A 23,032-nucleotide genomic window follows, 5' to 3' on the forward strand; every position below is an offset into this window, starting at 1 on the left:
GGTTTAAGTTGTAACAAATGCTGATGTTAGTATTAATTTTTAATAATGTGTAAGCTTCAACGAGTACATTTTATTACCTACCACATATTATATTCAAGAGGGAAGTTAACATAGAGAACTCCTGACGTACCATTGGCTCCTGAACATGCAGACTAAAATATGTGTTTGTTTTTAAGAATAAGAGCTCAATTTCTGATTTCCCATTTTTACAGTTACTGTGCTATCATTGTTTAACTCAGATCTGCTGTTGAACAAGGAATATATAGTACCACAGGGGCTGTGAACACAAATTGCACCCAAAGAGAGCTTAAGCAACTCCAAAACCTTAGGAACTCTGTAAGGTTTTACCAAGTAGAATAGTAACCCATGATGAATTTTCTAATAAAAATATTTTAGTGTTTTTTTTTTTATTTCAGAGCTATTTGAAAGATGCTAACATTGATCATGAAAAAAATACATAGAGATTATAGCAATTTCTGGAATTTATTGTAAAATGGGATTTTTAGGAATCTCTATCAAACTTAGCCTTATGTTTAAAATCTTTTCTAAAATGTTTATACCTATTGCTTAATGTGAAAAACATTTTAAAGTTAATAAAAAGTATCCTTTGATCAGTAAGAGAGAAGATAAATGGACAAATCTGATTATACTCTCTTTTGAACATGAACATGCAAAGAAAATCAATTCTGATGAACTCACTCACAAATTTACATAAGTCAAGTCTAAGGAACAGAACATTTAATGTTACAAGTATTACTTGAACAGACCGATAAGTAGGTATTTTTCCCTTTTATATAAAAAATGAATGAATGAGATTAAAATTCTTTATTGTATTGTGTTTCTTTTTTGTACTGGAATATTTTTATTGGCATGATTACATATGAAAGTTCATTAACAGAACACTTCCCCATATGCATTTGTACTACTTTTCATTTAACTTTATGATTATTTCTTAATATAACTTGTATATAGGAGATGGGATGTTAAAAAATGATCCATGTCCTGACACCAAACTCACTAGATACACTCCTGTTCAAGGTGAAGTGGTAGAGAAACAATGGAAATTCTGATTGGTCAGTCACATACGCCTGGTGATGGGAAATAAGTCAAGAAATTACTTGCAGAGAAAAAGTACAACAAAAATTTGACTTCAAGTACAAACAGAATGCAGAATACTAATGTTCTCAGCTTTCCATAGAAATTGCAATGAAAAAGTTCCGTTGTGTGGAAGCTTAAAAGAATAGGTAATAAATGCCCATGGATCAGAAAAAAGACACTGTAAATAAATATCTATGGGAATTTTGGGAATGCACTAGTTTGAGGACAGAATGACTCTTTAAACACTGATAAGTAATAATAAAACAAAAGGCATAAGAAGCAACTAGAAATTATCATTGTTAATTTGACAGAAGCCCAGGGAGATCAATTTGATAATCTAAATAGTACACTAGTTGTTGGTGGCAAAGATAAGATTAAAACTTCTGTTGACCAGTTATATTAAATTCATAAATGAGAACACTCACAGCTTATTTCAAGTCGGATGAAGTCTTTAATGCCAAGATTTTCTAGGAAAACTCCAGATAAAGCCGTGGTTTTAAAAAAGAAGGAAATGTCAGCACTGAATTCCGCATGGAAGGTAGGAAAGTGGAGGTAAGAGGCTTCTGTATAAAATGATACCGCATTCCAGAAGTGTCCTGCAAATGAAAAAAATCCTGAGTATGGTTCATTGTTTTTGAATGGGGTACAGGAAAGCACTGGGCATGTAGATAATTTTCTAGATGGGGGGACACTGCAGGGAAAAAGTATAAGGGAATAAAACATCTTGTGCTTATGTAAGACAGAGAGAAATCTTCTTTCAATTTAGTACTCACGGTCACCATAGCAACGCAAGGGACCAATTCTCCAAGCAGCTTCTGAGTTTGATCTGTTGGTATCAGTGATAACTATCTGAGTGACAGGCAAGTGGTCTTTGAAGGAAAGAAAGCCAGTATCATTTGTCCTGCAAAACATAAATTTAAGAAAAGAAAGGAGAAAGTGTGGATAATCTAGGGATTCTTTAACAAGCCTCCTCTTTTCAAAAGTGATTTGGCTGGTTGCTGCAGGGTTGGGGCAGCAGGGGAATAACAGAGGGCCTTTCATCTCATAGGTATGCGTGAGAGTCTGGGATGCCAATTACAAAACCCATGGCCAGCTTCCAAAAACAAGAGCATTTTACATCTTCCTTAAGTCTTTCCAGAAAAGCAGATAGTTTACAGAGCTTGCTGCTGCTTTTTGTAGCTTACAGACCCCACCTGCCCAACGCAGTGCTGATGGAACATGAAACATTGCCTCTCTCTCCATGAAGAGATCAGCTATCTCAGTAACTAATTTGAAATAAGCATCACAAAGCCACTTAAAATCACTCCAAGGACTTGTTTCAGCCACCTGCCAACAGGTTTTAATCAGTTTAGGATGTTTCTTATCACCTTTTAAGGTGGATTGTTGCTTTTTATTTTTTTTCTGTTTTAGAGACCTTTGTAGTTAATGACTCTGGCTTTGTCTCTGTTAATTACGCAATTAGGAAACTGACTAGTCATCCTTTGACAAGAAAGTTAAAAATGAATGGGGTTAAGCTATTCATGTTTTCCTTCTTTTATTTTTAACATCTTTATTGGAGTATAATTGCTTTACAATGATATGATAGTTTCTGCTTTATAACAAAGTGAATCAGCTATACATATACATATATCCCCGTATCTCCTCCCTCTTGCGGCTCCTTTTTTTTTGAGTTGTGTTTTTGGACTCATGGTAAGGACACACCATTTTACTGAGAGTAAAAAGGAAATGTAGGTAGGAAACTGACATTGAGTGAATATGCAGTGATTTTGAGCCAGAAGTACACTAGGGGAAAAGTAACACACCTATGCAGTGGGTACCATTATTTCTATCACAAATGAGGAAACTGAGGCTAAGAGATATGAGATAACTTGTCTATGGCCACAGGGTAGAAGGGGCAGGGGTCTAGTCACTTGGTGTCTATCTCAGCCCTAAATTTAACAAGTATGCCATAAATATATGTTAATCTGAGCTGAAATGAATTATATAAGGCAGTCTGATAATTGCACATGGGTGGGTTGGACTGTTCAGCCACACAGCCTCAAGTAAGCACAGGATGGATCATCTTGTCTGTTCCTGGGAACTGGGAGACACAGCACCAAGCCACAACAATCAAGGTAAGGTATATGATGTAGCAATTTGTTTATGAGAACACAGAGGAGCTAATTCATATTGGTTCTCTCTCTGTAGACACAAAGACATCAATACAACACTCAAAAAACACTCAAAATCAATGTTATATTTCAGCATCCTTTGCATATTATTTACAACTCTGAGACTAAAGACAAAGAAAAAAATGTGTCAAATTATGAATTAAGGATGCATGGCAAGGTTCAAGTAGTGTGATGAAGTGCTTTAAGGACATAGATTTAGAAGCACACAGATTTGTTCTGAAATCCCAGATCTCCAGTTTCCACCTGCATTAGCTTGGGCAAATTATTTTATTTCTGAGATTCCACAGTATCCTCAGTTGAAAAATGGAGGTAATGCCCATATCACAGAGCTATAGAGAGAATTAAATGATATGATATAGTCACAGTGCCTGATCTATGGTAAATGCTCAAAAAATAGTAATGTTAACACTCATTTGAGTTCCCATTTTTGCCCCTGAATCACTGCAGCCTCAGGCAAGTCAATTTATCTTTTCATACATCAAGCTATGATTCTGTATCGGAGGTTTCCACACTATAGAAAATTAAATGTTAAGATTAGACATACAACTCCTGAGATCTGTAGAAAAACGCACTAATTCATCTTGGTTATAATCAAATCAAATATTCACCTGTACGTATACCCTTACAAGTCTGTTCACCCAAAATGTAAAGAAATGCACTATCCACTGTCTGTAATTTGAGTACCTGTATTTAGAGGCCAATCAAAGGATCTGGAATAAGATTCTTGTGTCTGTTTGAAAGCACATCTATGAATGTCACATATACACAGAATAAAATTAGAATCTTCATGTTCTAATATTTTTTCAAGCAGACATTGCAAAGCAAGTTTCAAGTAACCAAAGTGGAATAAAGATCAAACTCCTGTAGAAACTCTACATTACTATAGGATTTTATTTCTCCCTAATTCTTCTTTCATTTTCAAGGTGAAAATGGTAGATTCTGAAGTCTGTCCAGCAGTGCCAAGCACTGTCTCCCTCATACACTATGGCATCTTGCCTGTATCAATTTGATGTCCTGGCACCAAAGTGTTGGAATATACAAAATTGCTCCAAGAATAAAAATCTCTTCCAAATAACAGAGAAAAAGAACTTCATATTTAGTTTGATGATGCAGAGCATATTACCAAAAATACTTTTTATATAAAATCTAAAAATCTCTCCAAAGTTGTTTAATGTGGTAGAAACAAACTCAAATGCCTACAGGGTCAAGGAAAGTAATAAAAATGAATGAAGCCAGCTTTGTGTTAGGTGATAAATGGGACATGACAAACAGCTTCAGTGTCAGGGAGAAAGAGAGAGAGAGAAAGAACAAGAGGAAGACTGGGAGGAAGTAGTATTCTGTCTATAGGAGACGGTGATAGTCATTCCTAACAGGTAATTATGCTCTTCATGAATGTAGGACCAGTGGGCCAGACTGGAATATCAACGTAAAATTTCTCAATTTTTCAAATCATAGAAATGGATTTAAAATTCTTAAAAAAAAAAAAAAAGTATGGTGGGAATCAACACTGCAATAAAACTGACCAATAAAACACAGGTGGGCTTCCCTGGTGGCCCAGTGGTTGAGAGTCCGCCTGCCAATTCAGGGGACACGGGTTAGTGTCCTGGTCCGGGAAGATCCCACGTGCTGTGGAGCGGCTGGGCCCATGAGCCATGGCTGCTGAGCCTGCGCGTCCGGAGCCTGTGCTCCGCAATGGGAGAGGCCACAACAGTGAGAGGCCCGTGTACCGCAAAACAAACAAAAAAACAAAAAACAAACAAACAAACAAAAAAACACAGGTGAGGGCTGTGTTCAGCCTACAGGCCACCTGGGCATCAAGAGACTTTGCAAGTTCATTCATGCTCTTAGCATCACAGTGAGAATAGTGTTTGGATTTAATTCAATGTGTGAACGACAAGGCTGATTCAAACATTTCAAAGTATTAATGGGTAGAATATTTGGGGGGTGGCATAAAAAATGATACAAACTGCAGCTGTAGAGTTGATGTTCTACACACGAAGTTGTTTTCCTTTGGCTTCTGTATGAACTTGTCTTCTCAAGGGCAAACACTTTACAGACTTTGTCTTCCTTTGGAAGAATATACAAGACTCTTCCTAAAGGCACAGGGTGCTTATGTACTTTATAAGTACAAAAATGATTGTGTTGTAGTGGGAAAGAATTGTCATTAGGCCAGACGGACCTAGCTTAAAACATGTGCCTCAACACACGGGTTGTACGATGTCATGAGGTCAGCCTGGGACTCAGTTTCCTAATCTCTTAAATGGAGATAATAATACTAATTCGATGTTGTTGTATAAATCAAAGTAGATAATGTATATAAAACTTAACATGTTAATTAACACATAGTAAGGATTCAATAAATAGCTATTGAAATTCCCAGTCAAGTGTGAAAAAAAAATGTAAAACACAAAGAATTTTTGAAAGGAAAATAAGAAAAAAGTGCCCTACTGTTGGCCAGCCAAAGATCCCAGCTTATGGAAGCTTGAAGGGCACAAAGAATAGATAACAGACACATGGTCCTCAAGAAACACATGTGACCTAATGATAAAACATGCACATTAAGGAAAAGACTCAAATATTCTCAAGAGAAAAAGTATGGCACAGAATTAGCCAATGTGGTCTCCTCTTAGTTTTTCTATCTGAAACTAGGGACTTTACCAAAATCAGGTTTGCAGAGCAGAACAGGGGCTACTGATTTCTTTAGTGTATCATTAAAGTGCAGTGAAAACTCATATACTGCTTTGTTTTTTTTTTTCTGTCAGCCAGTTTTTGGTTAACTGCTGCAATTCTTTTTATAGCATCATTTGGGTGACTGAGCTTATTAAGAGAGATTTTTTTTTTCCTTTTTATATTCTTCTCTCTTTCAGTCACCCAAAAGTAACATATAACACGTTATTGATAAGGAAGATAAACCTAGAAAATTATGCAAAGAACTCAAGACTTCAGGTCCCTTGGAAGCCCTTGTGTGACTCTGAATGAATTATTCTCAGGAAACTCTGCATACCTTTCTGTTGAGTGGGAGACATGAAGCCCTCCATTTGCTGTGGCTGCAAAAGAGGTATAGCCAGGATGAGGCCCATAAACAGCTCTGCAAGTCTAAATGCCATATCAATGCTTGACAGTAATTCTATCTTAACTTTAGTTAAGGCATTATTTCCCTTTTGTCTTCCTTATTGAGACTTAAAAAAAAAAAAGAAGAACCTAAGGGATTAGATGACAAGAAGCTCACAACGAGCTCAAGGGTCACTTGGTTGACAAAACAGCAAGTGCAAACGTTGACTGTGGTCACATAGACAAGTCCACACCAGAGGATAATATCCCTTTAGCTGCGCCCCACACTGACCAGGACATATCCGGAGTCTTGATTTCAGTCCCTAGTATAAGAAACATGAGGGACAAAACAAGATGATGTTGGCATATATTTAACATTTTCAGAAACTACATTTCTTCTGTAAATACTTTAAGAAAACTGAAGCCATAGGGCTCTTCTCAAATAAGTGTGAGAAAACAAAATCTGGTCTTAGTATATGAATACAGCCAAAGTTTACCCAATACTACTTTATTGTTAAGAAATGTAAACGGCCCTCCGGATTTTACGAGTATAAAACTGATTTTAAAGAGTACTAGCAAGGATGAAGGTTTTTGTAGACATCATTGGATTAACCTGTTCTGGATAGGAAAGAAAGAAAGAAACATTCAGTAGTGCCATAAAAGCTCTTCACAGAAAGTCTGCATTTTTTCTTCTCTCTCACCCTCCTCCCAGACCTACCAAAATTGACCTCTTCTCCTTCCAGCCCCCTGAAACTTCAGAGAATCGCTCGTTTCCACAGAATGGAAATGCCAGTCCCTAACTTACTCCACGATGCTGCAGCATTTTAGAGTGCTGCCTTCTTTCCTGTTACACACACACACACTCATGTGCATTTTCTGAGGAATACATATTCATTCAACTGCCTATGAAAGATCTCCTTTGGAGGTCAATCGTCAACCCTTAACTAATATGCTCAACCCCCCTCCACTGGTCACTTCCCCAGGGATCGGCCACCCTGCTTGTTACTCAGTTCTGTCAATGCCTTGGTCCCAGGCTCTCAGCTGCTGAAGCCGTACACCTGCGGATCTTCATTTCTCCTCTTTTCCTCACTTCCTCCTTCATTCTTGACCGACAACTTCCACTAAACTCCCCAACTTTAGGTCTCTGTTCAGCTGCACTATCCTCATCCTCCTGGCCTCAGTTTTACTCTGAGGCCCAGAGTCAGACTGGGTCTGGGAGATAGTCACCTCACCTGCCCCCTAATTTTCCTCGCTCTGCCCCCTCCCTCCCTCTCACTCATGTCCACACCTCCAGAAACATACTCACACATGTGGACCACAAGATGTACTTTATTGCTTCAAACCTTGTAAAGAAGTCTCTATTTCTTACAGGTAGGGTCCAAATTCCAAAATATTTAACATATTAGAGTAGAAAGTAAAATGCAATTCAAAGCCACCCTTGCCTTTTACTGGAGGAGTTCTTCCTAAAGAAAAAGATCTACATGTTAGAGGCCCTGCTTGGGTGTGAGGCTGCTATTCTTAAACTTACTGATGGCTCTGGGGTTCGGCTGAGCATCTCACATCTCAGGACCTGAGGATGGGAGCCACCTCTTGCCTTTCCCTGGCCAGGTGAGCACACGAATAGAGTTTTACACCTGATCTTGTTTCACCCTCGGAACAGCCCTATGATGGAGTTATAACATCGCCTGTCTTGTACAGCAGAGGCAACAGAGGTTGAGAGAGGAGATACAATTTCTCAGAGGTCACTGTTGGCAAGTGGAGAGGCTAGGGTTGGAAGCAAAACTTTTGCCATAACCGGTGTGCTCTCCTGTTCCCCAGGCCTCGTCTGGCTCCTGCAGAGAGCGGCTCTCTCGTGAGTGGAAACTGCGTTTCCCACATTTGTCTACATCTTCTCCAGGCAGGGCTGGAATAACCTGGCCCTGAGTCCTTGAGTTGTCCTTGTGGGTTTCGGGCTGACTCTCCCCATTCCATTCACACAGGCTTTCTCCACACGAGATACACTTTGATTAGGTTTCAGTTGACTAATTTGCAATGATTTTCCAGCCCTGCATTCTCTGAGATTACACATAGGTCACCTTGACAGGAATTCTGGGAGTCCACAAACTCTTCGGTGACACACTTAACAAGCAGTCTCCTGGTTGAGTTCCATGGAGGCAGAAACACTCCAACCATGACATGGTGAGTTTTACCAGTGAACTTTCAGAGGGCAGCACCCTTTTGGAGAGAAGGGTCTTCAGTGCTCTTTCCTAGTCTCACCTAGAGTGTGATGGCTGAAGGATATATTTGATTGCTTTGGTATGCTAGTTAGTTATCTTATGCTTTTTATTGCATATACGTATGCATAGCTTTCGTAGAAATTAGTTTAACTTCTATAAGTCAATATTGCCTCATAGTTCATTTAAGATACTGTAAAAATAAAGAAAATAATAATAAAAATGATGACTAACATATTTTTGAGAACTAAATACCTGGCATATCTGTTAGACGAGCAAATTAATGCCAGCTTAGCCAGCACTCCCCAGAGATAGGCATTCTTTCTCTCTTTTTGGTTTTATTTTTCTTTTCTTAAATCAAACAAGAGCCTGAAGCTCAGAGAGGCTAAAGGACAGTCACTAAGTGAGAAATACAGGATTTGATCATCCCAGTACATAATGTGATATCACATAGAGGTCAATTATATTTTACATCCAGAAAATGAGGGTGCTGCCAGAATAAGTAGCCACAATTGTGTGTGTTCTGAGTGTATTACATGTATTACGTCATGATATTTTCACTAAAAATCTAGAAGGCAGATTTGCAAAGGAGATAAAACTGTTTCTCCTCTGTTTCTCCTCCTTCTTCTTCTTAATGATGAAGACTCTACTTTTTGAAAATAATGCAGAGAATGTATTTATTTGTAGGTAGCTGAACGTGTTGCCATGGATCTCAGAGCAGGACCAGGCGTGACAGAAATGACAAACACTGAGAGGAAGAACAGAAGGGGAATACAACATCACCAGGGTCCTGTCAGAGCTGTCCACACCTGCTGAAGGGTTCCAGCAAGCTCTGAGCCAAAGGAGGTTGTAATTAACGTCTTCCTGTGTGGCTCTGTTTTGACCCCCAGTGAGTTCTGTGGTGAAGCCACTTGCTCAAAGAGACTATCATTTCACCCCAGATTCAGGGAGGCCAGTTCTGAACTGACTCCCTTGTGGCCTGTATAAAATCCTAAGTCCCTTCAACAATTTGGCAACATTCATCAAAATAGAAAAGTGGATGATTTAATCATCGATAGAAATAATAACTTTAAAAATGAAAATAAAGTATGTCAAGACTCAAAAATGTTCATTGCAATATTTTTTTCTAATACTAAAACATCATTTAAAAATAAAATGTTTAGGGCTTCCCTAGTGGCACAGTGGTTGAGAGTCCGCCTGCTGATGCAGGGGACATGGGTTCGTGCCCTGGTCCGGGAAGATCCCACATGCCGCGGAGCAGCTGGGCCCGTGAACCATGGCCGCTGAGCCTGTGTGTCCGGAGCCTGTGCTCCGCAATGGGAGAGGCCACAACAGTGAGAGGCCCGCATACCACAAAAAAATAAATAAACAAAGTAAAAATAAAATGTTTATTATTTTATGATAAACTGTAAGTTATGATACAACTCATTTTTCAGCCATTAAAATGGACAGGAGGCATTCATGTTTATGCTTATTTAATGATGCCAAGTCAAAGCTCTTCAAGACATAGTTCATGTAGAAAAACAAGCTGCAGATAACACATTTAATACAATTTCACATTTCGTAAAAACTGAATGAACTTTCATATTAACAAATATGGTATGTGCATAGGAAGATATTTATATGTAGATGTGCCCTACATGCCCCACTATTATCTCTAGGTATAAAATTTTACATGTTGGGTGGAAGTAAGAGGATACGAAGTGATAGTGAGGAAGGAGCTTCCTTTTTATTTAATATTTCTGAAATATTTGAATTTTTTATAATAATAATAGGACATATTTATTTTGTAATAAAAAACTCCTAAAATTTAAAAATCAGGATAAATTATTCTCCTTGGGCATTGTTAAATATAGATACCTCAGTCAGATGAATCAGAACTGAGAGCTGTAAGCAAACTTAAAGAGCAGACAAAAAGGTAAGCAGCTCCTCTAATTTGGTCCTGAGTAAGAACTACTATTAGGTGAGTAATGCTACTTAGTGGCAAGTAGGCACATTAAAATAGAAGCCAAAGTCTCATTGCATTCTTAAGTCAAATGATAATATTTTTGGTATACAATTGCCGAAATCAAAATGTTGTATAAAATATACTAAAGAAATGCAAACTTTTAATCTTGAGTCCTATCTATTTCTGCTACTCAAGATTTTGCAATTACCCAAAATGTGTAATGTGACTTTACAGACAACTTAGAGATAATAAAGTTGTACAGCTTGACAGGTAACTGAGGCAACTGAAGCCTCAGTCTATATTTGTGTTTCCTATAATCATAAAAAAAGAGTATTTCATAGCTATGTTTTGTCTTCTGGAACCAACAGGTCTTAAATTGCTTATTGGAAATTTTCCAAATAGACGAGAGGATGGTGGCATCATTGAACAAAAAGCACAAAAACAGTCCTTAATGCTACCCTTGGTGAAGTATTAACTATTTTACTCCATCTAGAATTCTGTAAGATAATGATGTGATATGTTAGTTTTAAATGATCAAACCCTGGTTAGAAGTTGTGCTTTCCCATTTTTGTATTGTTCCTTTTTGCTTTTCCTTGAGTGTGTGATGCCTTCTATCATGTCCTATCAGATGTACCACAAAACACTCTATCTAAAAACAATCTGAGGAGCCTCCCTGGTGGTGCAATGGTTAGGAATCTGCCTGCCAACGCAGGGGACACGAGTTCGAGCCCTGCTCCGGGAAGATCCCACATGCCACGGAGCAATGAAGCCCGTGCACCACAACTACTGAGCCTGCGCTCTAGAGCTCACAAGCTACAGCTACTGAGCCTGTGCTCTAGAGCCTGGGAGCCACAACTACTGAGCCCACGTGCTGCAACTACTGAAGTCCGCACACCTAGACCCCGTGCTCTGAAACAAGAGAAGCCACCGCAATGAGAAGCCCGTGCACGGCAATGAAGAATAGCCCCCAATCGCTGCAACTAGAAAAAGCCTGCACGCAGCAACAAAGACCCAACACAGCCAAAATAAATAAACAAACAAATAAGTAAATAAAAATAAATAAAATAAAATAAAAACAATCCAAAACCCAGTCGTGGGATTGTTAGTGTAAACCAGTCAGTATCAAGTTGCCCCAGGATATATACTTTAAGTGACAATTTAAGGAATAAAACAGCAGAACATACCTAGCAAGGGGAGGGCATATTTTTCTAGGAAGAGAGTATGGGGAGAAAGGAAAAAAAATCATTCATTCATTCACTCAGAAGTTAATGTATGAAGAACCTACTATTGCCAAACATATTCTTTCCAACCCAAGGCTCTGGCTCTGACTACATTGCTAGATGCATGTGGAATTCGGGGACTGAGTGAGTAAAAATCCAGATAAAGCCTTCCTAATCTCTACATGGAATAGCTCATAAATAACATTCATGAATAAAAAATTGCCACCAGGGCTTCCCTGGTGGCGCAGTGGTTGAGAGTCCGCCTGCCGATGCAGGGGACACGGACGGGTTCGTGCCCCAATCCGGGAAGATCCCACATGCCGCGGAGTGGCTGGGCCCGTGAGCCATGGCCACTGAGCCTGCGCGTCCGGAGCCTGTGCTCCGCAACGGGAGAGGCCACAGCAGTGAGAGGCCCGCGTACTGACAAAAAAAAAAAAAAAAAAAAAAAATTGCCACCAGTTGAGATTGTACAATATAATTTTTTTAAAAAATAAGAGATAGAGCCTTTCTTTTCTTTCAGGATTCAGAATTCCTGCCCCATTTAGGACACTACCGAGTCTGAAGCATCCTCACTGCACTAAGTGTGGAGATCCCAGAGGTGGAGATTTTGGGGAAATCAAAGGATGCCTGAGAGAGCAAAGAATATCCTACGTGAGGAAACAGCAAAACTCTGAACTCTTGGATGTAACCAGCATCTTCTTCCTAAAGGCAATTGTCTCATTAAGTCTCCAGGGAAAGGAGTGAAGGGCCCTTGTGAAGGTCAAGGTCCTGGGGCTGGTTTAGACACGTCTTTACAAACAGAACAGCTCAAGACAAATGTTTAAAAAGATAACTTTGGGAGCAGCGTGATCACTTCTAGCTACACTTTGATTAGCTGGGAGAAAATCAACCTGCAGCAAAAAGTTGAGGTTAAATTTTGAGTAAATATTTCTGGGGAGATAATAAAAGGTGGGTAACAGCCAACAATGCAGCAAATATCAGTTAATTCTAGAATCACCATGGCCCAATGTACCAAATGACAGAGAGGTAAAAATATATTTAACAGGAGTCATTCACCCATCTTTCACTCATGGCTTAGCACCATTTATTAAACAATTTCTTTGTGGCAGAGAAGTAGACTCTAGGGCTAAAGAGTAGTTTGAAGCTCCAGGATTCCACATGCTGAGAAAAAAAAGAAATCCCTTAAATATCCTGCTTAAAAAAAACAACAACAACAACAAAAAAAAAACAAGAACAATAAGTTTCCTTTTTTGGATGATCAGATAACCAGAATTTAAACTTTATACCATTTCCTCCTTCTGTTCTGTGCCATGTCGCTTCATACAAGGGTGAAGTAAGGGCAAGAGGCAAAGAACAGAGTTACTAAAGCTCACATAAAAATGTCTATACTTGCTTATGAATAAATAAAAGAATGTCCTGCTGTTAGAAAAGAGAGCTTCACCTTAGCTCTACCTGGTTGTCTGGATGAGAAAACTTTTCATCCGGGCCATGGGCCATCACGAAGAGGCACACCTTGGACCATCTCTCTGGCTTCTCCTCACCACCCAACCATCTTTTTATCCCTCTACCACCATCCTTTGTGTCCCATTTTGTACCCCTCTACCCAGGTGACTGTTGTTCCACCCCTCACACAGCCCAACCCTCTCCTGTGTGATCCCCAGACTTGGAGCTGTCGCCAGTTTCCTTTCTTGTTCTCAGCAGCCCATCCATCTGACGTGGTTAAATCAGAGAACACCTGACTGGGGGGATGTCTATAGGCTTAATCATTATGTTGAAGAGAAGTTCCTTTGCAAACAATCATTTACTGTGAGACTGTTATTCATGACAAGTTTTCTCATTTGTCTTTTTTTTTTCCTGTTTAGTTCTTTAGCTGGGATGGAAACCCCAGGAGAAGTCAGCTCCATAGTACACCTGATCCACGTCTCCCTGAGGCTTACCTTCAGTATTCTAAGAAGGAATTGTGCCTTGGGTGTTCCTTGAATTACTTCTTTTTCCTTCTTCCACCCGCCTCCACTTCTGAGCTGCCTTACTTTCACCCATTACCCGCAACATACTCATTTTCCCCATTTACTTGGGCCTCATGGAAATATATGACAGCAGGTGATTCAGTTGCAGAGGTTAATTAAAACAGAATAAAATATTACCAATTACCAGAGTCTTGGAAGATAGCTGAGGCTCTCAGAGCAACCTGACTTAGCAGAAAGCAACATGCACAGTGCAGTGATATGATCTGAGATGCCCTGGGAGGAGTCTCTTTGGCATCCTCACCAGCTGCTGTAACCCAAAATGCCAACTTAGCAGCTAGTTGGATGTAGTCAGCAGGGCTTCCTTGGATTCAGCTGGAATTCCAACTCTACCCACTTAGTCATGTGACCTTATCCAAGCCACTTAGTATCTCAGAGCCTCAGTTTCCTTTTCTGGGGAAAGGAGTTAATAAAACCAACCTCAGGGGTTGTTGGGATAATGATATGAGATATAGTATATACAATACTAAGAACACTTCAGCATACGGTACTTAACTTTTTTTCCCAATTTTTTCATTTTGTAATTTAATTTTACTTTTTTTCATGATTAACTTTAAAAATTTATTGGAGTATAGTTGATTTACAATGTTGTGTTAGTTTTAGTTGTAAAGCAAAGTGATTCAGATATATATATGAGTATATATATATTCTTCTTTAGATTCTTTTCCATTATAGGCTATTACAGAGTATGGAGTAGAGTTCCCTGTACTATACAGTAAGTCCTTGTTGATTATCTATTTTATGTATAGTAGTGTGTATATGTTAATCCCAGACTCCCAAATTATTCCTGCCCACCACCTTTCCCCTTTGGTGACCATGAGTTTGTTTATACCAGCCCACATCAGTATTCTGACTAACTTTACCAAGAGCAGAAACTTAAGGGAAGTTTATAAGGTAAAACTGTTTGAGTTTTCTTAGAAGCACCCGGACACCAAAAGGGGCATGCTTGTCTGAAACAAAAGTTTGAAATGTATGGAAACCCAGCTGGACCACATGTTATCTAAGAATCAGGTTGAAAGAATGTTAAAGAACACGACCATTTCATAGTAGTGCCAGCTTTTGTGCTTTACCTTTCTGTAGTAAATAATAGAATTGGGTATTTAAATAATGAATGCATTTCCACAAGGCTCTGCTGTGTTTCACTCTGAATGTATGTTCTATGTCCACAATCCCTGTTACAGACAAAGCAAAGCTCTCTCATTGTTATTTCACATACAAGAAGCTTCATGATCTGGATTTGACCTTCTTCCCTGCCTACATCTCCTATAAGTTCCCCACAGGAAAACTGTGCAGAAACTATACCAAGATACTTATATTTGGGGGAAGTAGTGATTTTTATATTATTTCACATTTCCGTGTCTGAATACATGGCAGCACCTACCTGTACTACACTAACTTTAGCTCACTTCTTCTGATCCTTCAGAAATTAACTACACTTTTCCTTGAAATCGAATTATCCCAGCCCATGGGCACCCCAGGTTGACACAGAAGCACATGTGTGCTTCTGTCTATAACCGAAGTCATCACACTGTTACATTTACTGCTAAATAACTAGCCTTTTCTTTTCCACTGTCCTGCGAGTTCCTCAAGGGCAGGGATTGTAATGCCCTTGACTTTCTCTGCACAGCAGACTGCCTGACTGCACAGAGTAGGCACTCATTAGACATGTGATATATGAGTAAATGTCAGCTGGAATAGTATGTACAGTTGCCTCTATAATAAGTTATTTTCCAGAATCGTTTATGACAGGTTATGACTTGTCCTAAAACAGTGAAATCTAGAAGAGTTAAATCCGAATCTGCTCCCTCATGAGAATGATAAAAGGAAATTCCTGATCTCACCTGGATTGGTAAAGTGAACCAGAAAACTGATTTTAGGCTTGTATAGTATTTAGTAGATAGCAGTTTACTATATTGCAACTCCTAGGAAACATTGTCACTTAACAATCATACACTGAAATGTTCTTAGTATTTTATACACTATACCCTGTATAATATATATATATATGAGATATTCAGCATAACTCTAGGACAGCCATGGTAAAGTGGGCATCTTTACAAAGGGAAGTTCAGATCATTTCTCTTGATCCTTCATAGGTTGATTGTTGAACAAAACCTACATCTAAAATTAAATAAAAGCTTGCTGGCCACAGAAAGTGGCACATGATGAGGCTTTTCCCCTGGCTCTAAAGGAAGAGGAAAGGCTTACAAAATATGCAATAATCCATGTTGGAAGAGGTATGACGGCACCAGAGTTGAGGAAAAGTTTCTCTGAGCACAACCTCAATGATGAAGTCAATAGGAGGGGTTCAAAGGTTAGTGAACGAGTAAGAAGGTCAAAGGAGGGAGAGGCTGGAATCAGAGTAGAAGAGACGATCAGTGGGAAGTCTTGGAGAAGAGAGAGTAGCAGCATTTCAATATGATGGTCTAAGTTTCCACTTTTAAGTGATGTGATGGGATTCTCCAGCCCTGCTCCTCAGTGTTCCTTAAATTAAGCCCAGGCATGGTCATTTGAACTCTAGGAAGGGAAGGCACTGAGGCATAATTAGGTATGGAAAGAGTTTCATCAAAGGAAAGGAAACAGTGAGCAAAGATCAAGAATTCAGCCAACAAGCGAGTGAGAATTGAAGGCACTTAGGAGAAATACTTCCCCTTCTCAATAACTCTTTATATTCTACCCCCCTTACCAACTTCTCTGATAATACAGAATAAAATGAACATGTTTCCATGTAAGTCTATGAATCTTACATTTCTAATGTCAGCATAGTGAAGGGAAATTAAAAAAATCAAAATAAACTGAGCAAATCTAAGCTGCTGGTTGCAGAGGATTTTGACTATGTTTTCCTGGCCACACAACCATTTAGCCTTTCCACACATCTCTCAAGCTTGTAGGTGCCATTTTGGGATCCTTCCTCCTCCTCAAAGGTCTTCTACATTCATCTATTCAGCTAACTACCATCATCTTCTACTCTACACAGAGTAGGTCTTCAGGGATATAATGTTAAAAAAGACACAGTCTCCGAACAGAACAAGAGTTATTTTTGGTTTGTCGGCCTCCAAGATGTGATAGAGGGCTCTGCAGGGTAGAGTGGGAGTGCACAAAATGGAGAAGTCCAGTCAACTGCATCTGATTTGACCCCTGTGAAGATCGCGATGTTAGGAGAAAGAACCTGAGGTAGAAGATAGCTGGGCCCCTGGGCTGAGCAGCTGGGGAGTTTGTCAAACAGAGTAAATTGGAGCTCTGTTTTCCCTAACACTCCAAGGACAAAGTTAATGGCAGGAGCTGATCTCTGCTGGAGTAAAGAGATAGGGGGACCACATCTATCACTCCTGAGGTCAAGGAGACCTCCCCAACGGCACATGCGCAGGGAGGCTCCTCTGGGGTCAAAAAGGGAGGGGGTGCCATCCCATAGTAAGTCTTGTCAAAGCTCCCAAAGGCCTCCATGCTGGAATCCATCTTGGCAAAAAGATGTGCACACATATTGGGAAGGGCCCTAAGATAGGTCGGATGTGGGAAAAGAAGCAAAATAATTGGCCAGAGGAGAACAAAGACCCGGAAGAACTGCCTCTACATAAATGACTTAAGCACGTTGTTACTGTGGTCCTCCTCATTAGGGAGAATGCCGACACCCTTTCTCCCTGGGTGTGTATTCCTGTTTTGCTTCTGTCTAAATAAACTGCTTCCCTGTGTGCTCTCCTACATGTTGTGTTGTGTTTCTAAGAATAAACTTTGTACCTGTTTCTGTAGTTTTTGCCTCCTTGAAACAGCCTTGCTTTCAAATGAGGGCAAGAGCCAGGGCAATTTTGTTCCCAGTCTCTACCCCCTGGTGGACTGGTGGCTAGGATTCCTAGTTTTCATCCAGGCTACTCAGGTTCAATTCCTAGGCAGGGAACTAAGGTCCTGCTTCAAGACTGCTCACTGCTGTCTCTCTGAGATCAGACTCAGGTCACATGACTTGGGGCCCAAGCAGCCCTACAACATTCTGAAGCTGTGGTCCATCTAGTGTAACCTGATGGAACCACATTCTTGGTCTTTTCCTCACTGAACTGAGTTTCAAGTGGACCTAAAATTTTATTTGAAACATTCCTGCTGTTATCAATTTAAACAGTGAAGGGAAAGTACTTAAAAGCCATTTCCACTAGGTTGAGGGCAGGTTGACATAGGAATTCTTAACTATACTTGAGCAGCATTTGATGAAGCAAGTACAATTATAAAGCCAAAACCAAAGAATGTCTTAAATTCAGTCAAAACCAAAGTGGGTTTGGAAATGTTCTGTGCATATTTTCATAATCAGTACAGTAAAAAGAATAAGCAGTTGACCTGGAGGGCAAAGGAAAACTACATGTGATGGCCATGAGAACTAAAACTAAACTTCATCTACAAAAGTAACTTGCTGTGGGGAAGGAAGAGAGAGTCTGGCCTCAGCTATACCTGAATTCAAATTCTGGATACGCCTCTTAATAGACCTGTGCATCCTTGAGAAAAGTATTTAACCTCTCTGTAATCTACATTCCTCTACCTTAAGGTGCAAAAGTGAGAAAATTATGAAAGATTAATAGGTTTGTTTTCTCTGTCAAATTTATGTTTACCAAAGGAGAAAGGGGAGAGGAGGGATAAATTAGGAGGTTGGGATTAACATATGCACACTACTATATATAAAATAGACAATCAACTAGGACCTATTGTATTGCACAGGGAACTCTATTCAATATTCTATAATAACCTAAATGGGAAAAGAACCTGAAAAACAATAGATATATGTATATGTATAACTGCATCACTTTGCTGTACACCTGAAAGTAACACAACATTGTAAACAAGTATACTTCAATACAAAATTTTTAAAAAATCATAAAAAAGGACCTACTGTATAACACAGGAAATGTATGATCATTACAAGATATATGCTTATAGATTATTACAAGATATATGCTCAATATCTTGTAATAATCTATAAGGGAAAAGAAACTGAATATATATATCACTGTGCTGTACACCTGAAACTAACATATTGTAAATCAACTATGCTTCAATAAAAAATAATACAAAAAAAAAGAATTAATAGCTTGTTATGAGGATTAAATAGGTGTTTAATAAATATAAATTTTCTTTTCTCTATTTTTAGTGGCAATAATAGGGCAGGCCAGTGACTGGATCATCAGTGGGACAATGGGAGAATAAAGAAACAGTCTGTATAATTACACACCCCTATCTCCCACACCTTCTCCCAAAGCCTATATTCTACACATTACAGAAATGCTGACTAAATCGCAAAGCTAAATATTACATTTCATTCTCCTGTTGAAAATGGAATGTTCAGAATATAAAGGGGTGATGGTGTGGCAGCACGCTATGTGTTACAAACTTCAGCAATAGCCCTGAAAGTACGAGGACTAGAAATTTCCAAAGTTAAAGCAATTCACCCTTATTCAGGAGCCCTAGTTCATATTGAATCTCTCATCCATTCTCTTTTATCTTAGGGGACATTTTATGCATCCCTTCGTGGGCATCCTCCACGAGTGCAGAGGGTTCAGGACGCCCATTACCATTCGTCCTTGTCAGCGTCACAATTGCAAAAGTGTCGAATGTCCAGGCAGCTCTCGTCTAGGCCACAGTCACACTGCTGAACTCCGGGAGGGGCGCCTCCCCAGTAGGGGTGTCTTTCATTGGACCGTCCGATCCACCAGGTCAATGGGGTTCCATCTGAAAGACAAGATGCTTCACAAGTCAGAGGGAAGCAAGCCTGAAATAGCACAGAGGATGTCACAGAAACTGAGATGAAAATGTCTCGAAGGATATATATACATTGTATGCATGTATGCACATATATATATATACATATGTGCATACATACGTACAATGTATATATATATCCCTCCCTCCCTCCCTTCTTTCCTTCCTCTTTTCCCTTCTGTTCTTTCTCCTTCACTTCTGTTATCTCTCCTTTCTTTCTTTCCTTTTTTCTTTCTTTCTTCCTTCCTTCCTTCCTTTTTTTTCCTTCTTTCTTTTTCTTTCCTCCTTCCTTCCTCCCTTCCTTCCTTTCTTTTATCTCTCTCTCTCTCTCTATATATATATATGCACACACATAAAGAGATATCTATATACATGTGCTCATATAAACAATACTTCCATGAAAAGCATTTCTATAATAGGATATTGATTAATCACAATGTTTAGACTCAAGGTCACAAGCTCAAATGCTAACCAAATCAGGCAGGCATCACAATTGAGTAAACTGGGCTAGACCTTAGACCAAAAATATTGAATATACAGATACAAAAATTAATTTCCTTTTAAAACCACAAAACGATAAATAGTAGCATGAGGGCCAATATTAGCCTGACCTTAGTCCTCAGTTTCTGGTAGACTGTGGGGAGGGGTGGACACGAAGGTGAAGGGGAGAGTGTTGGCTCAGAGGACAGGGTGGCCCTGTCTTACCCCACACTGATTTCTGTCATGACAAAGATTAACGCCAGGGTTACCATATCTTTTGAATTTTTTAAAGAGAAGTCACAATATTTGAAGTTCAAAAATTTGGACAAAACTAATATTATGAAGGTCAATACTGCATAGGCCAATGAAATCCCTCTGTATGTCATATTTAACCCATACAAAGCTAGGATGCAACCTCTAATTTCTGGTTTATGTAGTTAACAGAAAACTATTTTTGAGTCTTGTCCCTGTCAATTTTCAATTATTTTTTCTTTGCAAAGTTTAGTTTAGTAAAATCTGTTGAAGTTATCTTGTATAATTGGGAATATTTAAGTAGATAAAAATTATTATCCAGAAGATGATAAGATATCCAAAACAACAGATGTAGGCAGAGATAGAGGTGTTATACACCCTTAGGCTGAATGGGGTTAGGCCTAGTTCCTCTTTGTAAACCACTGGTCTGTTTCTGTTTGGCATACAACAGGCACTTAATATGTGTTTATTTTTTAAAAATGAAAGAAATAGTTATTGAGAGCCATTTTTCATGATTTATCATTTTAAAGTAGAATAGTAACTTTTGTCTGAGGATGGCGCTAGGTTGGAATTCTGCCTAGTCAAGATTTGATTTCATATACAACTCCTGATGTACAAACATATAATTTACAAATTATTCATGTATACAAATAGCAACAACTTTCTCTGAATTGCATTCATTACTAACATCCTTATGGAAGTCACTGAGGCAAGTAGGAAGAGAATGACAATCTGGGTTTTCCAAGAACCTGTAAGTAATGAGAAGAAGATAAAACAAATACTAAGAAACACAAAAGTATCTTAGGGGTGCTGAGTCAGGGGGCAGACAGCCTGAAGGACTATACTCACCCCAAAATACTACTCTTCACACTGTCTAAAATGTTTCAAGTCCCTTTGTTAGCTTTTAAGTTAGAATCCCAGTTAGAGATGTCTGTTCACTAGTATCTTCTTTTTAAAGAATAATTCTAAACGGTACAAATCCATTTAACCTATTTCCAAACAGATATAAGTTATTGGACACTAGTTCAAATGAATTGCTTTCTTTCTAACCACTAGTTCAGATAAGCCATACTCAAGTGGCCTAGAGGTCTGGTGGGTTTACTTAGAACAAAAAGCACTTTCAGGACTGAGGTAAGCTTAGGTGGGTCGTCCCAGTGTGTGAGTCCAGGTAACACAAGGGTAAAACATTGTGTGTTCAGATGTTTGCGAATGTTGGCTTTGGGCACAAGATATGGGAAGAAATCTCTCCACTTCTCCCTCCTGGCACTTCCCAGACCTCTCCTCCATAATCGAGAATCCTGATCACATGGTGAAATTCAATGTCATCATGAATTATTTTTGTTTATAAGCAGAATCAAAGTTGTGATCTTATTAATAGCATTATTATCAATGGTTTCAATTCTGAAAAACCAATTTGTGTACACTCTGGTGCAAATGTTGCCTTCTAGTAGGTTTACCAATTCTTACTTGGTGCCTTAAATCCCTAGAAGTGCCCGTAGCCGCTCAACACTTTGTTTTGTTTCGAATCTACCAGTGCCTTGTGTCACTGAGGCTTGGGATCCCCTCCTCATGTCTGACAATTAGTATAAAAGTCGCAAACTGTTTTGACTGATTGAATATCAATGAGCAAGAAGAAAGAAAAGGAAATATAGAGAATAAAGAAGAAACACACACATATATTTGAGAGCAGGAGGGTTACAGCAGAATTTTCCTCTTAGATGTCCCAGGTTTGTGATTATTCCCCCAAGGAGTATGAGCTGGAACATAACAAATGAAGAAACTGACGATCAAAAAGGGTGACTGATTTTTTTTCATTCATGACTCTAATGATGTAGTCAGGAAGAGAATCGGCACCCTTTCTCCAAATTTTGGCCACTGGAGAAATTGGATTTCCTGCATGTGTTATAGTGGGCTCATGGGAGTAGTAAATATCCCCGCCCCACTGATGTCTTGGTCTTGCTACTTGCTTTCCCCGCTGGAACACAGACTGAAATGATGGCATGTCAGCTCAGTCTAGACCACTGCTCCTGGGACCACCTCTGACACCACGGGAGAACACAATCCAGATGGTCACAGCCTCTCTCCACACCACGGGAGAACACAATCCAGACGGTCACACACACGGGAGAACACAATCCAGATGGTGGACCTCAGGATGTGGCACACGGAGCACAGCCATCCTGCCTGACGCTCAGACCTGTGAGCATGAAAAAAAGTCCTGAACACTGTATGCCACTGAGCCGTGGCAATTGGCAGTATAGCATTATTGTGGCAATCACTGATAAAACACAAAGCAAATATCAACCACATACAAAAATTCTGTAGGGATTCTAAGGAAGTAAAACACAGTGATCAAGGACAGTCCTGCTTTCAACTGCAGTTTGGTTGGAAACATAAATAAAGAGACATCGGTGAATGAGGAAGATAAAGAGAAACACCAATTCTGTTTGGCTCAACTAATTATCTATCTTTTGGCCCATAAATGTAAGCAGTTAGAGCCGACATTTTAGCAGTCCCTTAGGAAGACCCTTCGTTACTGCCGCATATCCCTTTACTTGAACCCAGTCTGTGTTCACTCTGAGTCCATCCCAACTCAAGTCCCAGTTATTGGCAGGGTAACCCAGACTCTCACACCACCTTTGTCCCCTTCTAATATGGTGCTTGGATCTTCCTGAAATTTAGAGAGCAGTTTCCCCAGTGCTCAGGGTCCTGGCTTATCTCCTCCTGGCTCAGTGCTCCCACCCATGTATTCCTTTAGAAATTCTGCATAGAACTTTGGAGAAACTATTCCCATGGATGATCATTGACTGTCACCTGTCACAGCCTCCACCTCTAGGTGACG

The 23,032-nt window shown here is 39.4% G+C and overlaps 1 protein-coding gene across 1 annotated transcript in view; it reads right to left on the reverse strand.

Annotated features, from left to right (window-relative positions):
* CNTNAP5 (contactin associated protein family member 5) overlaps nucleotides 1-23,032 on the reverse strand; it is a 903,219-nt gene that overhangs the window by 145,549 nt on the left and 734,638 nt on the right. Inside the window, exons 14-16 of the mRNA XM_033400123.2 lie at nucleotides 19,272-19,428; nucleotides 1,872-1,999; nucleotides 1,524-1,694 (exon numbers count right to left, since the gene is read on the reverse strand). Coding sequence (XP_033256014.1) covers nucleotides 1,524-1,694; nucleotides 1,872-1,999; nucleotides 19,272-19,428 — 456 coding nt within the window. The remainder of the gene's footprint in view (nucleotides 1-1,523; nucleotides 1,695-1,871; nucleotides 2,000-19,271; nucleotides 19,429-23,032) is intronic.

This window comes from Orcinus orca, chromosome 7 (genome assembly GCF_937001465.1).
Source record: "Orcinus orca chromosome 7, mOrcOrc1.1, whole genome shotgun sequence".
NCBI lineage: Eukaryota > Metazoa > Chordata > Mammalia > Artiodactyla > Delphinidae > Orcinus > Orcinus orca.